The following is a 20,266-nucleotide window of genomic DNA, read 5'->3' as shown; positions in this document are numbered from 1 at the left end:
CTACCTGTTTATACAGTCGACCTGGTGCTGGTACAAGTACCACGGCAATTCATTACTTCGAAATGTCGCGTAATGATAGGTATGGCGTATGCGAAATTACCGGGCATCAACGCACGGGGACAGCCGTTGCCTAAACAGGTAAGAGCCTGATCGGCGCCAGTCCAGGCCCTGCCGACCACTCAGCCGCTGCGACGGGCAACACGTGGGGGAATGCGGCTCCTTCATTGGCAGACAAAACTTAAAAAGCACCTCGCGCCCTCAACCACATTTTCAACACGCCGAGTTTTTTGTTCCCCAATTTTATTTCTTCTCCCTCGTAAGCGATCACACGATTGTTGTTAGCTCTGATGCTTGGTTTGAAGAAGATTTGAGCAGAAACGATCAGGCCGATGGCGACTGGCGCCGCTCACATGCCGGGTGGAGGAAGGGCGGTTCGAGAACAAGCAACCGGCAGCGAGCCCAGCGACCCCAGCGACCCAGCAAACCACAAGCCACCAGGCGCCATGGGGGCCGCCCGGAGGGTTGTATCCTCATCCCAGTAACTGCAGCCGCATGTTGATGCAAGCGGCACGAGTAGTGCTGGCGGTGTTCAAGGCGTTCACGCTCAGATCAACCTCACCTCCACCGAGCGGTGGCAGACCAGCAGACCATCACCGATCCATGTAGCCACCCCATGCATGTACGAGTCGAGAGACAGAGAGAGGTGACGGCTGGTCTGGTCGCTCGAGTCGCTCGACGGCAACAACCACGATGATGGCCTTGATACTCGATGCATTGGATGCATTGGGGGGGGCTCGTATGCTGAATTTCAATGACATAAAACACGTGCCTTGGCAAGAAGCTGTGGCCCAAACTTTGTCGCGTGTCAAGCACAAAAGTGTGTATCTCCGTCATGAATTGTGGACTTTTGGACTTGCCGAATGGCGTCGAATGTTAATTTGATTTTTTCTTCTTTTTTCCTCTGGCTTCGTTCATTGCCTGCGCCGTCGCCTCTTGCCGCCCAGCAGTTCAATCTCGAGACACATCCTCTCACGCACCACGCACCACGCACCACGCACCACGCACCACACTCCACGTTCCCTCTTCAACTCCTCCCAGTCCCGCTTATGATGACCCTTGTCGGCAATGGCTCATTCCTCGTACTTGCTGATGAGCATTCTCCATCCGACCATCGCCCATCGCTCCACCTACAACCCTACAACCCTACGACCCTCCCACGGTAGCCTTCGTCTAGCCCTCTTATCGTGCAGACCGGCTTAAACCCAACAAGTCATATCATCCGCCTGCAGCACTCGCCCCCCCTCTAATCTCATCGATGACCCTTGCCTGCCCCGATACCAATAACGTCGGCACGCTGCACGTCCATCGTGTGCCCTGGCCGTCGCTTGTGGACGAATGAATCGAGCCCGTTGCTACTCGTGGCTCTCTCGCGCCTGCTTTTGGTATTGTTCGCCCGTTGCCAGCTCCCATTCAAGGCGTGTCGATTGGATCACTTGTCCCCTGCAAGCCATCCGTCAGTTCCGTGCGACAAGCCTTTTTATACCATGGCCTGGGGCTTGTGGCCTGTTGCTTAGCCCATGTCCGGCCACTGTCAAGCTTTGGCCAATCGTCGAGCTGCCTTGGCTGTCGTCAAGATCGTTCCTTATTTTTCGGGTCGCCTCTCCGCTTCTCTACACAAGCTTCTAGTGCCACTTGGGTTTCCCATAAAAACGCGGGTACCCTTCTTTTAACTTTTCTTTCCCCTTTGCCAACCTCAACTACTTATCAACAACACCTCTTACTTCCATCCTCCGCCAGCACAGCCCTGTGTCTCTGTGTTCTATCCTTGGGTATACCTCCATTGATTGATACACCATGGCTGGCAACGGAGAGGACGAGGTCACAAGATATGGGCCCAACCCCCCTCATGGCCCCGATGTCTCGGGCACTCACGCTCCCTTTGAGGACCCTCACATCGACATGACAACCAACGAGAAGGAGGTCTTCCGATATCTCCTGAAGCCCGACGACCTGTATGACGAAAACGGCGTCTACTGGGCCGACCTCCCCATCTTGAAGCGAGTCAAGTTCGTCAACAAGGTCAACCACCAGGAGACCAAGAGAGAGTTTGCCGCCTTCTGGCAGATCTTCAAGAACGACCCCCTCGCTCCCGTCGGCTTCTACCTGCGCAACATGGTTCTTCCCGGAGCTGGTCTCGGTCTCGAAGGTTACGTGCTCTTCTCCATTGGCAACATCAAGCCCCTCTTCCAAGCCGCCTTCCCGGACTGCTGGAAATCCAACAAGATCTGCAGCAAGACCTGGATCAACGCCATCGACTACCTCGAAATCTGCGGTATCATCTGTGGTCAAATCCTCGTCGGTATCATTGGTGACTGGATCGGCCGTCGCTGGGGTCTGATCCAGGATGCCACCATCATGTTCATCGGTCTCATCATGCTGGTCTGCGCCTGGGGTGTCACCCAGAACGGATGGGTCATCTGCTACGCCTGGTCTCTCTTCTTCTACGGCATCGGTGTCGGTGGTGAATATCCCATGACTGCCACCTCTGGTATGGAGAACGCTGTCGGATCCGGCAAAGTCTCGACTCGAGAGGATCGTCTGCACCGAGGCCGCAAAGTCGTCAGCGCCTTCTTGATGCAAGGTTGGGGTCAATTTGCCAACCAGGTCATCCTCATCATCCTGCTCTTGATCTTCCACCACGGTAGTGGCAACGCCCCGTACTCCAAGGTCGCTGCTCAATACACCTACCGTGTCTCCTTTGCCATCCCGGCGGTTGGTACCGCCTGGCTGATCTACTTCCGTACCTTCAAGGTCAAGGCCGGCGCCAACCGACAATTGAGAATCGCCAAGAAGAAGAACGCCGTCACCGGTTACGACGTCGAGTCGCTCAAGCTGACCTTCTACTACTTCGGTGGCCGTGTCATCGCCACCGCTGGCACGTGGTACATGAACGACGTCTTTTTCTACGGCAACAAGTTGTTCCAGAGCGAATTCATCAGCGTCATCATGCCTCACACCAAATCCATCATGCCCGGCTGGTTGTACAACCTGATCAACGTCGGTGTGTCGCTTTGCGGTTATTACTTGGCCAGTTTCCTGGTTGACAACAAGCTCTACGGCCGCAAGCACATGCAATCCCTCGGGTTCTTGATGGACTTCATCTTCTTCATCATTCCCGGCACCCAGCTCTCGTACTACACTTCTCGTGACCACATCAAGGAGTTCCAGACCATGTACTTCTTGTCCTCGTTCTTCCAGCAATTCGGCCCCAACTGTGTCACCTTCCTTGCCGCCGCCGAAGTCTACCCTGTCGCCGTCCGTGCCACCGCCCACGGTTTCTCCGCTGCCGTCGGTAAGTTGGGCGCTCTGACCGCCGCTGTCGGCTACAGCTACTGGTCCACCCAGACCAAATTCTGGGTCGTCCCGTGGTTCGGTCTTGCCGGTGTCATCATCAACGTCCTTTTCATGCCCGACACCACCGGCCTCGATCTCAAGGAGCAGGAGCGCCGCTGGGCTTACATCCGCGCCGGCCGCGAGAAGGACTACCACGGAATTGCCATCCACTCCAAGCATCTCAGCTTGTGGGAGCGCCTCCGAGGCGTCGGCAAGCCCTATGACGCCGAGCTCGACTTCAAGCAACGCATCGAGGAGATGCGTGGCGAGTGGGAGGCCCGCATGCAATCCAGAGTCGAGGAGAAGGAGCACGACGACCTTGCTCTGGCTGAGGACGACGACGACTTCCACTCCGAGGTCTCGTCTTACTTCAAGCGTTCGACCAAGTCCCCCAACCTTCAGGGCATGGAGAACGAGAAGATTCCTGAGGACCGGGGATTGAACGGCGAGAATGGCATCTAATGTTTTTGTTTGGGATATTTGGAAACAGGAGATATGCGACACTTAAAGGGGGAAGGCTCGTACAAGGCGGACGATGTGGAACCCTGTGACAACCAAAGTCACTCTTTGCACCTTGGGGAGCAGCAAAAGCAGGATAGACATTCTTCGCGCTAAAGAACAAGCGTGTGTGTGTTGTGTTGTGTTGTGTTCTTTGCGGTGTGCTGTGGGATGTTGTAACAGCAAAGACTGGATGTTGTGGACAATATGCATGCGTGTTGCTTTCTGAGAGATATACCCCCCTGGCCCGACCCAACCCAACCCAACCGACCACCAACCAAGCCACCCCGCTCGTAATGTTTGTGACCACCCATTCTCTTCTTTTCATTTCAATTGATACCACGGCTCAACGCCCGAGATATATATACACTGGTACTGCTTCAAGGGGGTACTGATAATACAAAAGATGAAAAATCAGACTGCGGTCGTGAATGTGAATGTGAGTGTGAGTGTGAACGTGAAACATGGGATATTACCCCTGTGCAGCGACGGCCCTGAAATCGAAAGTTCTATCGACGACCTCGTTTCGCGCATGTATGTCTCACCAGCCGAGCAGCGAGGGGCCAGGTACAGGCCGTTATCAGACGTGGCCATGCTGCGGTGCTACGGTGCTACGGCGCTACGGCACTACGTGTGCATGCTATCCATGGTATGCAGGATGGATGTTCTAGTCGAGAAGGGAGTCGAAGAAGAAAAGCGAGAAGGATCCGGCTGATGGTCTTGATGGGAGCTACGGGGACCGGGCGGGTGCCCTTCACAGTTCACCTCTACCCTGTCCCGACCTGGGCCTGTGCAGGACTAAGTTGAGCAGAGAGCCGGCGAGAGAGCGATGGGCACACCACGAAGCTACCTTTCTGCATTCCTCCGGCACCTATCGCGCTTCCGAGCTATCTTTCTGCCCGCCAGTGGCACACCGATGGATCACCCCGATCAAACTGAATTCACCGACTGACAGACGCCACCACGCACGAACTCGCGGGCAAGAAAAGCACAACAGACACCCCTCCCACCGAGGTGTTCCTTGGGCTAGAAGAAGCGAAGGGAGACGAATCGCTACTGGACCATCGCAACGGCAGGAGAGAAGGGGGGAGGATCTCGGGATGAGGAGGCAGCAGAGAGGAAGAAGAAAGGCGATGGAGGTGGGCCAGACAAGCCGATCGCGATGTAAAAGAAGAAGAAGAAGAAGAAGCAATGAATGTCTCAAGAGGACGCCAAAGGATCTAGAAGAGGAAGAGGAGACGCGGCCGAATATGGAAGGAAAAAGAAAAGGGGGAGGAGTTACATAGTAGTTGCTGTACGGGGGGTATCATGCCGTCAACGACGGGCAAAGGGCGTGCACGGGAGTCCAGTTCGACATTGCGATTCGACGGTTTCTCTCAGGCTTGCTTAGTCTAGATGGAGGGATGGATGGATCTATCTGATGGCTCTGATGGCTCCGGTGGATCGTGCGTGGTACATACCTCTGAGGACGAGTGGGCATATACTACCTACCTACCTACCTACCTACCTACATAGGTCCTAATATGGACTCGACTTGATCGACGACCCTTGCAGAGACTCGCTCGCTTCGATATGCACTTCGACATGCACCGTGGAAAAAGGAGCTCGTCATTCTTTGACCCTGTGCATCGGCCATTTCAATTCCCATCTTGATCTAAATCTCGATCCTGACCCTCATCGCGCATCTCTGATTCATTCTCCAATCTCCAAGGGTCCGATCGTCGTCTTGGATCGCCATCCTCATCTTCGCCCTCATCCAGTCCTAGCTCGGCCGTCGTTATCCGTCATCATCAACGACATTGCTTTGATTGTCGTTGGGATTCGTGTTCGATGGGATCACTGCGATAGACCTCGGCGAAGAGGATTCCCTATCGGAGGACCTACCTACCTATCGACACAAATACATAGGTCGGCAAGCGAGATGCGTAGAACGGTGGAGTAGGCTGTATTAGTATGTATAGCCATATTCCTCTGATATGTGGAGTATCACCCCGAACCTACCAAATTAAACGGTGCTGAGCACACGCCTTGGTCGGGCCCTAGAGACGAGACGTCTCCGAGCACATACTGCACGGGACAATGACGGCACTGGGAAAGATATGCACAGGTTGCCGAAAACAAAGAAGAATGGATAAATTCTCTCGTCTGAACTGTCGTTGTCATTGCGTCGTCCACCCCCAGCTCCGGCCCTCTCCCCTACTCCTCCTCCGACACCCATTCCTCCTCCCCCCTCACTCTCCTCCTCTCAAGTCCACCGACGACCTCCCTCGCCGCATTCAACGTCCCCTGCATCCCCTCCAGCAGGCGCATCAGCTCCGCCTCAACCTCCTCATTCGAGGCGTAGGCGGACATCGCGGCCGTGCTAGGAGGAGATGCAGGCGGGACGAAGGCGACGAGGGGGCCTTGGACACCACCTGCCGGGATTGCCGTTGCATTGGACGTGACCGACGAATTGGAGGCCCGGTGCATGTTGGGTGCTGCCGGGTGAGAGTGGCTGGGCCCAGGAAACCCGTCTTCGCCAATTCGTGCCGGGCGTCCCAAGGCATAAGGGGCCGGACCTGGCCCAGAAGCCGTCAACGGTGTGGTTGTTGCCGAGGAATACCCGGAGAGCATCGTCCTCCCTCTCCCCGAGTAGAATCCACCCATATTGACGTCTTCGTCCATTGTGGCAGGGCCCGGATGATCTCCGTCGTCGTCGTCGCGTTCAAGGCCGAATGGGTCCACATCCGTGGACGAGGCTGAAACATCACTGTATGCTTCGGATAGTGCGGTTGACGGCCGAGGAATCTCCTGTTCTTCAGCTTGTACAAAGTCGCCGATCGTGACAGGCATAGTCATCTGGCGCGATAACAGGGCTGGACGGGTTGGTGTCGGTCTGGGGCCGGCAGCAGGCTTCTGGTATGTGAAAGGAGTAGGTGGAGGAGACGATTCCACGGCTTCTTGCTCTTCATAGTCTTCAGCAACTTTTGCTTCAGCCATGGCGGATGAGAAAGACCAGTCCATTGTGTTGTGTTTCTTCGTCTTTTGGTTGAAATTGGTTTCTGCCTCGGCCTCCTCTTCCGGCGGGCCTGGGATATCATGGCTGCTCGTCGAGTCTTCTTCGGATGGCACGTTGATTTGTGGGATTGTCATTGCAGCCTCGGACATGGCGCTAGCGAAGGACCAATCCATCGTCGCGTGGCCGGGACGAGAAGATGTGATTTCGGCTGGCTCTTGCAGTTCAGGGGCTTTAGTTCTGTTCTTAACAGTCCACTCCTCCTGCGACATTGCAAAGTCATGCGCAGATGTGCTTGAGGGCGCAACAACCTCAGCGGATGAGGCTCTTCTGGCGGTAAGAGATTGGCCATTGGGATCCCGGGGACCTTTCGAATTCGCCCGCTTCTCCCGAAGGGTAGATGCATCCGCAAGTCTGATGGTCTCTTCTTTCATGGGCGCGGCAGCGTAGGCGGTCTGGATTTTGTCATCCGTTCTTGGGGCAGCTGCTACTGCATAGTCGGCTTCATCAAAATCTCCGAGATCAATCACGTTGGATGCAATAGAGCTTGGCCGGTCCTCTGCCATGGCTCGGAACGGTAAGTCGGATATTCGACGCTGTTCAGGGATTGGAATAAAATCGGTTTTGGTCTTGTATTCGTATGCAGGCTTGTTCTGGTCAAATATGTTTGAGAGGTCTGCTCCTCGCTTGACGCGGGCTTCGAAGTTGGCCTTCTGAGCTGCTGTCATTTCTTGGGGGGGTGAGAGACCGCCGGGCGCGGTCAATCCTTTGGGCGTTTCTTCTCCTGTCATGGTTTCGCTGGGCGAAAAGCTCGGGAAATCTGGTATCTCCAAGATTGCGGAGACGCGTTTTTCGAAATCTTGAGTCATGCTGAAGTTCCACTCGTCGTCGGAATCGATGTCGGCATCGGGGCCTTGGGCAGAAGCAGCCGCCGCACCACCGGGCATGAATAGAGAAATTCTTTGGCCGCCACTGAATAGCCATCCGTAATATGTTTGAACGAGCTCGGTGAGCATGCTTGTCGGATGCGTTGCTTCGGTGTCTTTCAGGAAATCGTGTTGAAGAACATCCTTCATCGATGGTCGCGTGGTGGCATCAGGAGTAAGTGTGTAGGACACAAGTGAACGTAGACCGTCACTGAAAGCCTCATTTTCTGGGAGGGAAATGGCCTGCTTCAGGCGTCGCATCCTCATCTTGAGCTGTTGACGTTCGCGTAGATCGCTATTTGGTGGCCGTCCCATAGCACACTCATAGATTGTGCAGCCATATTCCCATACATCGACCTAGCAATTACGTTAGCCTTAACGTTCGAACAACCAAGTACACGTGTATTGGCAAATAGAGCTGCAAGCGCACCATTTCGGGAACTTACCTCATCTGAGTACTCAGGATTTTCCGTCCACAGCTCCGGCGGCATCCAGTGTAGAGTTCCTATGAAGGTCTTTCTCTTGTCTGTTTGGGTATCAAGGATTGTGGCAACCCCGAAGTCACAGAGTTCCAGGCGACCTTCTTGGTGAATGAGGACGTTGGCAGCTGGAGGAAACACAGACGGTTAATACTCGATCAGTGTGCCGAAAAGGAGGGAAGGCAGACGGAGAATCTCATGCAATGTAAAGGAATGAAACGTACCCTTGACATCTCTGTGCATGATGCCTGCTTCGTGAAGGCCTTTTAGAGCCTTTGCCAATTCCCTTGCGACAATTATGATATATTTTTCGGAAAGTCTGTCGTTGGTAGCTCGCATCTGCAGCGTCAAATATCAGTCAACACTGCAGCTTCCAGACATCGAGACTCCCAAGGTGCATGGTAGCGGAAGACAACAACATCAATCTCACTGTCCCAGGCTAGCAACAGGTTTCCGCAAGCTCAGGGACCAAACTGCACAAAATCACGAAAACTCACCAAAGTTTTGACACTACCGCCAGGACAATATTCACACACCAACCACAGCTGACTATGCACGGGCAAGGCTTCGATCATTTGGTTGAGGTTTTCTGCTCCGCTCTCTTGGGCTTGTCGCAGGATCCTAATTTCCCGGTTGAAGTCTCGGATCTGTTCGTCCTTATGATCACCAAAGGCATGAAAATCCGCTTCATCGACATCGAGAACTTTAATGGCAACGACCTTTGATGTGGAATGTTGACGTCTATGAGACAAGTCAGAAGAGGGAAGCCGAAGGCCGGAAACCTCAAAATGACTCACCCTTTGTACACTCTACCGAAGCTACCTTTCCCAATTAACTCATCAAAAGCATAGTCAGGTTCAAGCTGCTTGGATCTCTTGCACTTTTCCACAACTGCTCGCTGTTGCTCCTGGGCAAGACGAACCGCCTCCCGTCGGTGAGCAGTCATAGCTGCAGCGGAATCAGGATGGAGACTGTCCATTGTGAAAGTCGCGCCCGCTCGACGTCGTTGTTTGAAAGTATTGGTTCTCTTCAACTGAGTATCGGGCTCACTCGCTTCCGGAGAGGATTCAAGGATTTCAAGGGTCTTTTTACGGTGTGCAATGACTTCAGGTGGTAATTCCTCTTCGTCTCGCCTTGCAAAGCGGGTCTTTGTCGCTTCGTTGAATGACTCTTCTGAAAGGAGGCGTCGGAGAACAAATTCGCGGGTGAGTGGTGTGTACTCTGATTCTGGAGTTTTAAGGTCGCCTTCGCAATCTGGGGGAACAAGAGTCTTTCGAGGCCGATCTTCAGGTTCAGTTCGTGCTGGAGTTACTGGGGGTCTGGTCTTTCGAACACAAAGTGGAGGCGGAGATAGCTCTTCCCAGAGAGCTGTATCTTCCTGCGGCTCGGACTCAAACTGTACAGCAGAAGTGCGGTGAGCAGCTGCAGGCTCACGTGAAAGTGGAAGCCCTGCCGGTCGTAGAGGTGATCTCTTAGGAAGCGGTGGGGGAGCTGCAAAGTCTTCACTGGGTCGGAGTGGAGACTTGTCAGGAAGAAGAGGAGGTCTGGCAGACCCAGGGTCAGTTGGAGGCTGTCTGCTGTGCTTCTGCCACCAATTGTCTGGACGGAGAACTCGTCTTGGCGCGCGAGTGAGTGGAGGACTGGAGTCCTTCTCGTTGAGCGGTGTTGGCGAAGAGTGTGATGAGAAAGCGGAGGACGATAAAGCGCCGCTACTGCACTTTGTTCCACTTACAAGGGGCGAAGCTAAGGTTGAAAGGTCTGGCGAAGTTGCGACGGCAGACTCGGGTGTTTCTGGAAGACGTTTGCTTCCAGACGATGAATTTCGATTGCCGAGATGTGTATGACGACGTGGAAGCCCACTGGGACGGTATTCTCTTCGGGAGCCTGCAAAGAAAGGAGATTGTCCGGGTCGAGGTTGGCTATAATATGCGGTACTTGTCGACCTGGACGAAGAGGGTGGAGAGGGAGGTGTCTGCGAAAGGCAACACTCCTGTTCGACGGCGCCGCGACTGTACGGAGATGCTGTCTTGCGTTAGCTTGTCCCTCCCTCTTGGGTCCCGGGACTTTTCCGTCAGATCAACGTCATCTCGCCGGTTGCATCTCCCAGCGCCGATGGCGCGAACGCCGATGAATGATCATCTGGACCGTCGGGACGACTTACAAAGGGGTACTGGAGCCTTGTCCTTAAGGGACTTTTTCTTTTCGCCGCCTGGGGACATGGTTGTCAGCAGTTGTTGAGATTGTATAGTTGGCGATGGAGAGAAAGAGGAAAAGCAGTATCGACATGGTGAAGACAGAGTCCTCCCAAGTCGGCTCTCTTGCTGCGTGATCAAAGACTCACCTTGCTAAGGACGACGGCACTGCGCTATTTCGTTCACTCCGTTGAGCGACACCGGGGTATACGGCAGTGTCCCAAGCCAGCACAGACGGGCGACTAGAGCGTGTGTCTTTGCGACGCACAGGCAGCCTTTCCGAGCTGATATTTTACTGCGCCATGGCTATTGGAGACTGGATGCAAACGGTGAAGGGCTGTCGTTGTAGGTATCATCCAGCTTGAAGCCCTTCTCAACCACTCTTGGCTTCAATCTGGACAGAAAGACTGCCAGCATCCTTCCGTCCTATGGTGTACCGGTAGGAGTCGCGGTTGCGAATATATGGTGGCAGGGGTCGATTCGATACAGGTCTATGCACCCACTGAACAGGAAGCGGCGGCGGGTGAGGAAAAGGGGAAAAGACTTGGCGACTCACGCGCTATTCCCAGATTATACTAGCGTGCTCCGACCCTCTCAGCCTCGAGTCAACCTGCACAAGGCTGTGAGGCTGTGGATGGGTTGATGGTTGCCCACTTCTGTTTGTCCAGCATACGTTCCTCGCAGCTCCCCTACATGTGACTGCAATACGGCATCATGGTTCGGGGAGTCTAACCAGTGACAGAAACTCGTATATCATATTCATACCAATGTGAAGAGTTGCTATTACACAACGCTCAAAACCCCATGCGCCGTCTGGGGACTATCGGTTTCTTGACCACTCCATTGCTGCCCATTTTCTTAACCACGGTTCCGCTACCTTTGGCCCTTCCGATAAACAGTCGCTCTTTCTCTTCATCTTCCTGGCGTCTCCTTTCCTCCTTTGCTCGATCTTCGGCCATTTGTCTCTCGATCTCCATCTTCCGGTTGAACTCGCTCTCAATGATCCTCTTATCCTTAGCACTGTACTCCTTTGATTTTAAGCTGTAGAAGACGCCGCCGAGGTCTGCCAGCCAATGTGGATCCACCGCCGTGACACAACTCATGTACTCCTTGCTAGTCAAGATCAGTTCGTGGTAGACGACATAATCGGGCGGATCTCCAAGTCCGTAAAGAGCAGAGGTAGGGTGAAGCTGGACTGTGACGCTAGTGCGCAGATTGATGTACTCTCCGACTCCTCGTCGACGGGCGGCCTGGTGATAGTACCCTGAGCAGATGCACTTCCGGATGATATCCCAGTCTGTCCCACACGAAACGAGTTCCATCTTTTGCTGGCCAACCATAATGTCGTGTAACTGCTCCCGGATCTCTTTCGCACGGCGTAGCGCTTTAGGATGTAAAAAGTGCCGAACACACCAACCGTCACTGTATCCGTTACTTTTCCACTGAGTGTACACGTGCAAAAGCGTTAGATGATCCGACTCATGCACGAAGAACTTTTCTCTCGCTGCATCCGACTCCTCTTGCCTCTCTTTCGGCCTGTAAAACACAGATGGTACCGATAGCATACTGACAATGGTGAGCATCTCCTCGCTGCAGTCGTATTCGATAGAGGATGTGATAAGCATCTTCGCAAGCGAAGGGTCCATCGGAAATGCGGTCATGGTGCGGCCGATTGATGTCAGGTCGCCGACGTGGTCCAACGCCCCCAGTGCCCACAGGTCGAAGAGGGAGGTGGTGATTGTGTCTTGTGGCGGAGGGTCCATAAAATCAAAGTCCAATAAGTCTTTGACGCCAAGTGACTTGAGAAGCAGTACCGTATTTGCGAGATTGGTCCTCTGAATTTCGGGAATCGTCTGAATATACAACTCGTTCTTGAACGCTTGCTCAGTGTATAGATGGAACGCTTTGCCGGGTCCAGTGCGACCAGCGCGGCCAGCTCGTTGGGAGGCATTCGCTTGCGAGATTGGGGTGATTTGCAGCGTATCCATTCCCATTTTGGCGTTGTAAACTTTCAACTTGGAGAACCCAGAGTCGACAACGTACATGATCCCATCCACGGTCAGTGAAGTTTCTGCGATGTTGGTTGCAACAATGACTTTACGGACACCGGGCGGGGCAGGATCAAAGATCTTTGCTTGGAGATCTGCAGGCATTTGGGAATATATCGGCAACACCATGAGTTTCGGGGGGTTAACAAGCAGGCGGAGTCTCTCTTCGATCAACTCGCAAGTTACCTCAATGTCCTCTTGGCCTGTCATGAAGACGAGAATATCTCCGGCACCCTGGGAGACATGTATGGCGAGAACTTGCTTGACAGCACTGTCGACATAGTCTTCACACGGCGAACGTGAGAACTGAATGTCAACGGGGAACGTACGGCCCGGGATGATGAATTCCGGTGCTCCTCCATAAAAGCGAGAGAACCGCTCCGAATTCATAGTGGCAGACGTAACAATCAATTTCAAGTCTCTGCGTCGGGCAAGAACCTTTTTGATCAGACCCATTAGGACGTCGGTGTTGAGAGCGCGTTCGTGAGCTTCGTCCATAATGATGCATGAGTATTTGTCTAGATCTCGTTGAGTCAGGGATTCTCTAAGCAGTACACCATCTGTCATATCTGCACCATTGTCAATATTTTGTCGGAGAAGTAATGGTACAACTTACACTTGATCACCGTCTCATCGCTTGTGCAGTCCTCAAACCGGATGGCATATCCTACTAGTCCGCCCAGCTCGACTTCCATCTCCTCACTCACTCGCTTGGCAACACTCATAGCGGCGACTCGTCGAGGCTGTGTACATCCAATTAAGCCTTGCTTACCGTAGCCCTCCTCGTGGAGAAATTGAGTCAGTTGTGTTGTTTTCCCCGAGCCGGTTTGGCCAACGACAATGATGACCTGGTTGTCTCGAATAACACGCATTAGCTCCTCCCTCACGGCAAAAGCTGGGAGATATTCTCTTTGCTCCTTTAATGTCTTGCTTTTGCTGAATGCAGAGCTCCCGGTGCTCTTCTTGAGATGGGCAGAAAATTTGCTCTTGCCGCTGTCCTCGCCCGGTACCGCAGCAGCGCTGTCTCCCTCATCTTCTCTCACACCCATTATATTGCCCAAAGCGGTACCAGCAACATTTGTGGCTTCCTGTGCCTGTTTCTGCCGCTCTTTTTGTTGGCGCTTTTCTCGTACAACCTTACTCCCCTTCCGACTGAAGACGGCCATGTCACTCTGAGGATCCCGCACTGCTGGCACCGGTTCGAGCTGTTTTGTGAAGACGGTCTTCCCGTCTAGAAATGGAGGTTTGAGGTCATGCACCAGTAGATGTACTCTGACAGTATCGTCGTCATCAAAGTCCTGAACTTGATCTCGTCTTTGCGCAACTCCGGATGTGAGCATTCGATTGGCTTCCCAGGCATCAACCTCCTTCTGCTTCTGCGCTGCCTTGGCCGTCATTCTCTTGCCTAACTTCTTATCCAACAGTGCTTGCTCGCGTTGCTTGTCTGCCCAAGTAGCATCTGCGCCACCGAAAGGGTTGTGCGTCTCGTCACCGAAGGTGTGGCCAAACTCGTCTCCGGTGTACCAGTCCCGGTCCATTGCTGCAGTGTCCTCATCGTTGAAGAAAGGCTCCGGGCCATCAAACTCTTGTTGATGCGGCTTTGAATGGCGCAGGCGGCTATGGCTTCGGTCAGATGGCCTTGCGGAACGGCCTTTGGATGCATATTGAGGCTTGAGGGATGGGCCCAGATCGTCGCTCGAATCGGTTTGCGCAGATTGGAAACCTCCTGCAAGTTTCCGCCGCTTTGGACTATAACTGCGCTCCATTATTTCGGAGGGAGGAGGTGCCGGAACTAGATATCGTTTGGTAGGTGTGTCGTGGTGGCAGGAGATGAGTGGACGTAGGTTGATTCACAGAGTCAACCACTGAACGTCCTGCGGTGCAAGAAAAAGTTTGGCCGGAGTTTATGCGGGAGCCTTGCGGCGCACACGAGTAACTGTCCACTTGCATCCCCGCCTCCGCAACCCAACAACATGTAACTTTTTGTGTCTTTTAATGTCGACAGAATGGCGTCAGGGCAGGAAACAGCTCTGAGGAAACAGCAAGGTAAATAGAACCCTGATACATTCGGCGCTGCCGCTAAGAGAACACTAGACTTGCAATCGCAATATACCAACTACAAAAATACCCTTCAGTCGCTTGCGCAGAAGGTAGGCGAGATCGAACAAGAGATAGAGGAACACAAGTCAGTCATATCCATCTTGTCACTACATGTCAATAGCGTTGTAGTTGTCTTTCAGACAAGAGATGTGTATTCTGACGGTCGGTCCCGGGTAGACTTGTGATGGAAACACTTCAACCACTGCCTCAAGATCGCAAATGCTTCCGACTGATAAACGGGGTCCTTGTCGAGAGAACAGTGAAGGACGTCCTTCCCGCCCTTAAGACCAATTCAGACGGACTCAAGCAGGTTTTGGAAGAACTACTCAAACAATACAAGAGCAAGCAAGATGAGATGGACAAGTGGAAGGCGAGTTTGAGACCAGTGCAACTCTCGGACTCTCGCTGATGCATGAGTACAGAAGAAAAACAACATACAAGTTGTGCAAAACCAGTAAGGGATGTATACAAGGGCGTTCTCGGAAGTGTGGCAGGTGCATTGGCATAGAGAAACGAGACAACTCGGGGAATCAGGCTGCCGAAAAAGGCCTTTAATGCTGGAGCCAAACAGATTACACCTGTATGTCGGCCTGGTGCACTGGATGAGGTCAAAGCAAGGAGCGGCAATGTTATGATAAAACCCCAACTAGCAACTGCTGAAAGCGACTTCACTCCTCTCTGGACAGCTGCGAGACTTTTCATTTCTAATTCAGTTGATCCTTGACTTCGAACTTGATCAACAGACGACTCTGTAAGTAAACTCACAACGGCGGCTCCAATCGCCCCTTATCATTTCGCTCTGCCTTCTTCTCCTCAAGAACTGACCTGGTTTCCATCCAGCCTCGTTCCGACCTTGCTGTTGCCGCCTTGACAACAATCACCCGAAAATGGCGCCTTCCGGGGTCATCTGGCCTTCATCGAACGGCAACACACACAAGGACAGCCCAAACGGCAACAACTCTCGTACCGCATTTGCACTTCCACCACTGATCAGTCGACCACCGCTTTTCTGCTGTCCCGTGGCAGAAAGCAACCCTGCTCACTTGCCTCGCAGTTTTGTCAATCCCGGCCGCCACTTGATGAACCTTCAGCTTCGAACGTTCCTCGAGTGTGCCGACGACGCAGAATATACCTTTCACAAGTGCGAAGTGTCCCACATCGTCGAGGTGACAACTCGGGCCCTTCATCACAATACTCAGCCATCTCATAGTCGGCCAGCAGAGCAGCAGTGGAATTTCCGGAGCGGACTGCACAACCCTTCTCTGACGTCCTGCAACCCTTCCCTTGAAGAATCCGTGGACACCCAAATGATGGTTGATGAGGAAGAGCTCGGTGGTGCAGCAATCCCGTACAGCACATATCAGAGCATGTCGACCAGATACTTTATCAGCCAAAACAGCAGCAAAGCGTGGCAAATCCCACCCCATTCTCGATCTTATCGAGAGACCCACCCGGAGCCCAATCCAAGCAGGGCAGGAATTGAAAGATATATGGAGATACCACCTTTCAAGACATTGCCATACACGTCAGAAGGGATTTCGGGAGGAGCAGGTGCTCGGCCATGGATGCCGTCGTGTTCCGTCTTGATGTGGTGTACCAAACACAACAAATTCTACGAAGTGCACGTGTTGTCATGAGGGCAGATAAGAGGAACGGAAGGATAAATACATATCTAACAGGCGAGCAGGCTCGGTCTTGTTAGCCTGGCAGAGAGGAGAGTTGGCTCTGCGCGTGGTGCTGGCCTTGCATATTTTATCGAGTCAATGCCGGAGAGCGGTGGTTCTTCCTACCTGGCAACATACCGTTTGCGACAGGAGCTGGGACCCTCAAGCTTGTGGACATGCGTAGCTTGATAGCTCCTTGGTACTCCCACCAACTACCAGCTCAATGATGACGAAATGCAATCCACGGACCTCTTTTGATCGTAAGGCAGGGTGGAACTGTGTCTTGAAATGGCGTGCTACCTCGTGCACACAAGTGCACATCTATTTGTGTTCGCAGGTAGCTTGGTTGTCCGGTGTGAAACTAGACTACGGAGGACATGATCCCAGTATTGTCCGTGACGCCGGATCTGATATAGCTGCAAGGCTAACGAAATCGCCGTCTCTCACTGGGCAAGGTAGCTACCCGCGCCAGCTCAGGTAGTTGGCTGCAGAAAAACATCGGAGAGAGAATGCCATCGCCCGCCGATGGGGGCGATCCATTATTGATGCCCTAGACCTGCGCTTGTCTTGGATCTTGCTTGCGCCGGTGCAGAAGAGCTCTACCGAATAGTACATACTTGCCGGGTACAACAGGTTCTCTGTGTCGGATCTTGACCTCCATTACGCGGTAGTATGTTGCAAGAGACGCTGTCAGCTTGAGCATACAAACAACAGTGCCTTACTCCAATAGCACATCGTGATATCGCAATTGAACACAGCCGGGTAAAAATGCAGTGGCATGATGATGAAAGTATCTGGGTGCGGGTGCATATACAGATACCTAGGTAGGGGGCCAGGCACGCAGGTAAGCTACCGAGGTAAGTTTGGGGGTGCAAATAGTGCGCTCGCTAGGCAAGCCCGGTAGCTGTATTGTCGCCCAGAGGTACCTACCGTGCCTAGCTAGCTACTCGTAAGCAAGCGAACCAGGGCGAGGTCTTACATAGCCGTTGACTCTCTGCAAGTCACTCGACCAACTCTGGAGCGTGGCGCCAGCGACTGGACGTCGGTGCAAGTTTTTCTCGTGCTACGCTACAAACCTGCTATCCTCAGTCTCTCACACACAGACCAACACCTCAAACTCTACCCAGCCTCTACCCCGCCTGCTCCCTCAGCAACCGCCTCACAGACACAGTCCTGACGGTCATCCGTCTCTGCGTGACACCACACACACAAACACACACACCACCGCTCTGGATGCAGTTTGAACTCACGGCACCTCCAAGGATTGCCCCGCTCCACTGCTTCTGCTTGCCTCTCGTACATCGTGCGAACCTTGTCGAACACAAGAACTGGCGAGACATGGTCGGAGCTGCAAGGGAACCGGCTCCACCGCCTGGGCGAGACAGTTCTGCGCTGCTACTGGTGCTCTGGCTTCTCCGCGCCACGTTCTGCAGGTTCCGTCCGTGATGAGCGACAACTGGGTCCGCCCATAAGGTTCCATTGACCAGGGGGGAAGAGTTCATGGGTACGCCCCAAGCTCCAAACCAGGGAGCAAGGGGTACATGGATGGCCCCAAAGCAAATCGGGTGCTTCCCAGTGAGTCACTCGCCACCCTCCTGGGTCCCTTTCCTCCTCTCACTTCTGTACAAGTAGGTATAGCCAGTCAATTGCAGACCCCGGGCGACAGGGAAGGGGGAACATGAGAAAGGAGCAGAGGAGCTGGCCACACAGCGAGCGCGCCCGCCCCGGCTCTGATCTTGCTGGGGTTCACCGCAGTCTCTACCAGTACCTACGAGTCATCAGGACTCCCAGAGACTGAGTCTATCCAAGCCACTACTCCACCTTGGTGGCCCGTCCCATTCCATCCCAAAAGTGTCCTGCAAAGAGTTCGCATCGCGCAAAACGCCACCGAACACTTATGATCGCAAAATATTGTGGTCAGGCGATCTGCACCGGCCAACGACAATCCTTTCCTTGAGCACACATTTCTCGAAAACCTATCGATTCTATACCCGTATCCATCGTCTTGCCTGGGGGCTTTCTAGCCCCTCTCTATATTGGCTCGCTGAGTCCGCCTAACCATCTTGCAGAAGCCTCTGCTCGCTTCTTTTGGGCCAAAATCCTCCTGTTGGTCCCAATCGACGCCACGCGGCCACTGGCATCGTCGTGCGCCGCTCGAACCTCAATTGACAGCCCAGGAGCCCCCCTTTGGCGTTTCAACCTAGGCGTTTTGAATATCTCCTCTGGCCTGGCTCTCCTTGCGACTTCAACTCCTTGCAAACCTCCTTGTCGTCCCTCACACTCGTTACTCCAGGACCCGGGTATCTAGGTGGCATTGGAATCTGATCCGGCGGGATTCCAACTTGTAAACTATTTGTCCTGCAATCCCTTTCCTTGCTTGCCACTCTTTTGAAGAAATCTCGTACAGCATCCGGATACACTTGAAACGGCAAATACGTCACACCGTTGCCCTTGGACTTCACAACCTTTTCCTTCAATCACTTGAATTTTCAATTGGAGGAATAGCTCTTGGGCCTGTTGAAGTGCTTTAAAACCCCCCTTAGAAGGACACCGGGAGTGGCGTCTTGTCACTTTCGATCCAGGACAGCCTCTGAAGATCAGCGGTGCATATCAGAGAATATCGGCCCCAGAGAAGGATCATTGCGGTTATTACAGCCAAAATTTTCTATACTTCGACATCTGTACGTCCCTTTTCCTTAGATATAGTTGACTTACATCGAGACTGACGTCCGGCAGACCCCAGAATGTACTTTATTAGCGTACTATCCATATGGATTACCATCTCGCTGTTCACCGCTGCCTCCGCAAATCCAGTCGTCAGGAAATCGCTCAATCCTAAGCTCCTCAGGCCTAGATCTCCCCTCACCAACTCAGCCTTCTCAGAAGACTGGCCTACCAACGTTGTCATGGTCGGAGGATCTCAGACCTATGGCTATTGGGTCCCTACCGACGGTACCTGGTATGATCTAGGGAACATCGAATGTCTCGGCTTGCCTGCTTATGCGATCGGCGACTGCAACGATGTCACCATCGACCAGATTGGCGTCGTGGCGGGATACGGACCCTGCAGTTTTGTCGGCAACAACGGCTACTCTTCCACCATTGAAGGCGATTCTGGCGATGGCTACTACACGGTCGGCCCACCCCAGAACATCATGTCTGCTGCGTGTGGCTCTTCATGACGGAATCAACCCCCTCCAACCAACAATCCTTCTCTCACGACGTCCAAGCGAATCTTTGTTGATGCGAAAATGAAGCACGATAATAGACTTTGGTTCACTGATTTCTTCGCTTCTTTTTCCCTCCTCCACCTTCCGGCAAGCTAGACTGCGCGCCCTCTGGTGGCGGTCCAACCTCCGCCGCCTGACCGAATCAGACTCAGTCTCATTACCATCGAGGACAACTGCAGCCAAGAACACAGGATGCCTCCGCCATCACGCCTCGGCGGCGGCATAAAGGGACTAGGGAACTCGAGGCATGGTTTTGGGTCGGAATGCAGATCCAGCTGCAGCTGGGGATGCCGAGTGAGCATGATAAATGACCAGTTTGTTTCCAGGGGTCGGTCATCCGGGCGGGGAATCCAGGTCGCGGTACCGAGTACAGCAAACGGACGGACGGACAGGACAGATGAAGTCCACCTGCAGCAGATTTTCAGCAATCTCGGCAATCTGGACCCCCAATTTTTGATACCCAGCTACAGAAGGAGAGAGCTCTCAATCAATGTCTTTGCAAAGTTTCTGTATCACTTCCTTCCTTCAGTCCGATGGCCATGTGCAAGTGGTGGCTGATTTCTTCCCTGCGGTTGCTGCTGCCGCTACTTCTGCTTCTAGCCTCAGTCTTTAAGTGCGGGGGGTGAGCAAGGAAGAAGAGGAAGAGGAAGAAGAAGAAGAAGAAGAAGAAGAAGAAGAAGAAGAAGAAGAAGAAGAAGAAGAAGAAGAAGAAGAAGAAGAAGAAGAAGAAGAAGAAGAAGA

The 20,266-nt window shown here is 53.3% G+C and overlaps 4 protein-coding genes across 4 annotated transcripts; 2 read left to right on the top strand and 2 right to left on the bottom strand.

Annotated features, from left to right (window-relative positions):
* The first annotated feature begins 976 nt into the window (after positions 1 to 976).
* Positions 977 to 4,310, top strand: PV07_11739 (uncharacterized protein). Its single transcript, XM_016399203.1, has one exon. It carries the CDS (start codon positions 1,855 to 1,857, stop codon positions 3,853 to 3,855), a length of 2,001 nt encoding a protein of 666 aa, XP_016243765.1. The 5' UTR covers positions 977 to 1,854; the 3' UTR covers positions 3,856 to 4,310.
* A 1,777-nt stretch (positions 4,311 to 6,087) lies between these two features.
* Positions 6,088 to 10,972, bottom strand: PV07_11738 (uncharacterized protein; the record flags this gene model as incomplete). Its single annotated transcript, XM_016399202.1, has 7 exons — positions 10,633 to 10,972; positions 10,453 to 10,500; positions 9,089 to 10,313; positions 8,789 to 9,032; positions 8,516 to 8,630; positions 8,259 to 8,419; positions 6,088 to 8,169 (listed from the first exon to the last, which is right to left on the bottom strand). Exons 3-7 carry the CDS (start codon positions 9,268 to 9,270, stop codon positions 6,088 to 6,090), a joined length of 2,784 nt encoding a protein of 927 aa, XP_016243764.1. The 5' UTR covers positions 9,271 to 10,313; positions 10,453 to 10,500; positions 10,633 to 10,972.
* A 249-nt stretch (positions 10,973 to 11,221) lies between these two features.
* Positions 11,222 to 14,368, bottom strand: PV07_11737 (uncharacterized protein). Its single transcript, XM_016399201.1, has 2 exons — positions 13,148 to 14,368; positions 11,222 to 13,100 (listed from the first exon to the last, which is right to left on the bottom strand). The coding sequence occupies exons 1-2, from the start codon at positions 14,295 to 14,297 to the stop codon at positions 11,278 to 11,280; spliced, it is 2,973 nt and encodes a 990-aa protein (XP_016243763.1). The 5' UTR covers positions 14,298 to 14,368; the 3' UTR covers positions 11,222 to 11,277.
* Positions 14,369 to 17,327: 2,959 nt separating this feature from the next.
* Positions 17,328 to 20,171, top strand: PV07_11736 (uncharacterized protein). Its single transcript, XM_016399200.1, has 3 exons — positions 17,328 to 17,870; positions 17,925 to 18,976; positions 19,032 to 20,171. Exon 3 carries the CDS (start codon positions 19,040 to 19,042, stop codon positions 19,475 to 19,477), a length of 438 nt encoding a protein of 145 aa, XP_016243762.1. The 5' UTR covers positions 17,328 to 17,870; positions 17,925 to 18,976; positions 19,032 to 19,039; the 3' UTR covers positions 19,478 to 20,171.
* The last annotated feature ends 95 nt before the right edge of the window (positions 20,172 to 20,266 follow it).

This window comes from Cladophialophora immunda (assembly GCF_000835495.1).
Source record: "Cladophialophora immunda strain CBS 83496 unplaced genomic scaffold supercont1.7, whole genome shotgun sequence".
Taxonomy (NCBI): domain Eukaryota; kingdom Fungi; phylum Ascomycota; class Eurotiomycetes; order Chaetothyriales; family Herpotrichiellaceae; genus Cladophialophora; species Cladophialophora immunda.
The sequence above is the reverse complement of the archived record's forward strand: the minus strand, read 5'-3'. Positions and strand labels throughout refer to the sequence as shown.

Coding starts and splice junctions, on each gene's coding strand:
- PV07_11739 (XM_016399203.1), top strand. CDS start 1,855: ATGGCTGGCAACGGAGAGGACGAGGTCACAAGATATGGGCCCAACCCC.
- PV07_11737 (XM_016399201.1), bottom strand. CDS start 14,297: ATGGAGCGCAGTTATAGTCCAAAGCGGCGGAAACTTGCAGGAGGTTTC. Junction 13,101..13,147: donor CGATGAGACGGTGATCAAGT/GTAAGTTGTACC, acceptor ACAATGGTGCAG/ATATGACAGATGGTGTACTG.
- PV07_11736 (XM_016399200.1), top strand. CDS start 19,040: ATGTACTTTATTAGCGTACTATCCATATGGATTACCATCTCGCTGTTC.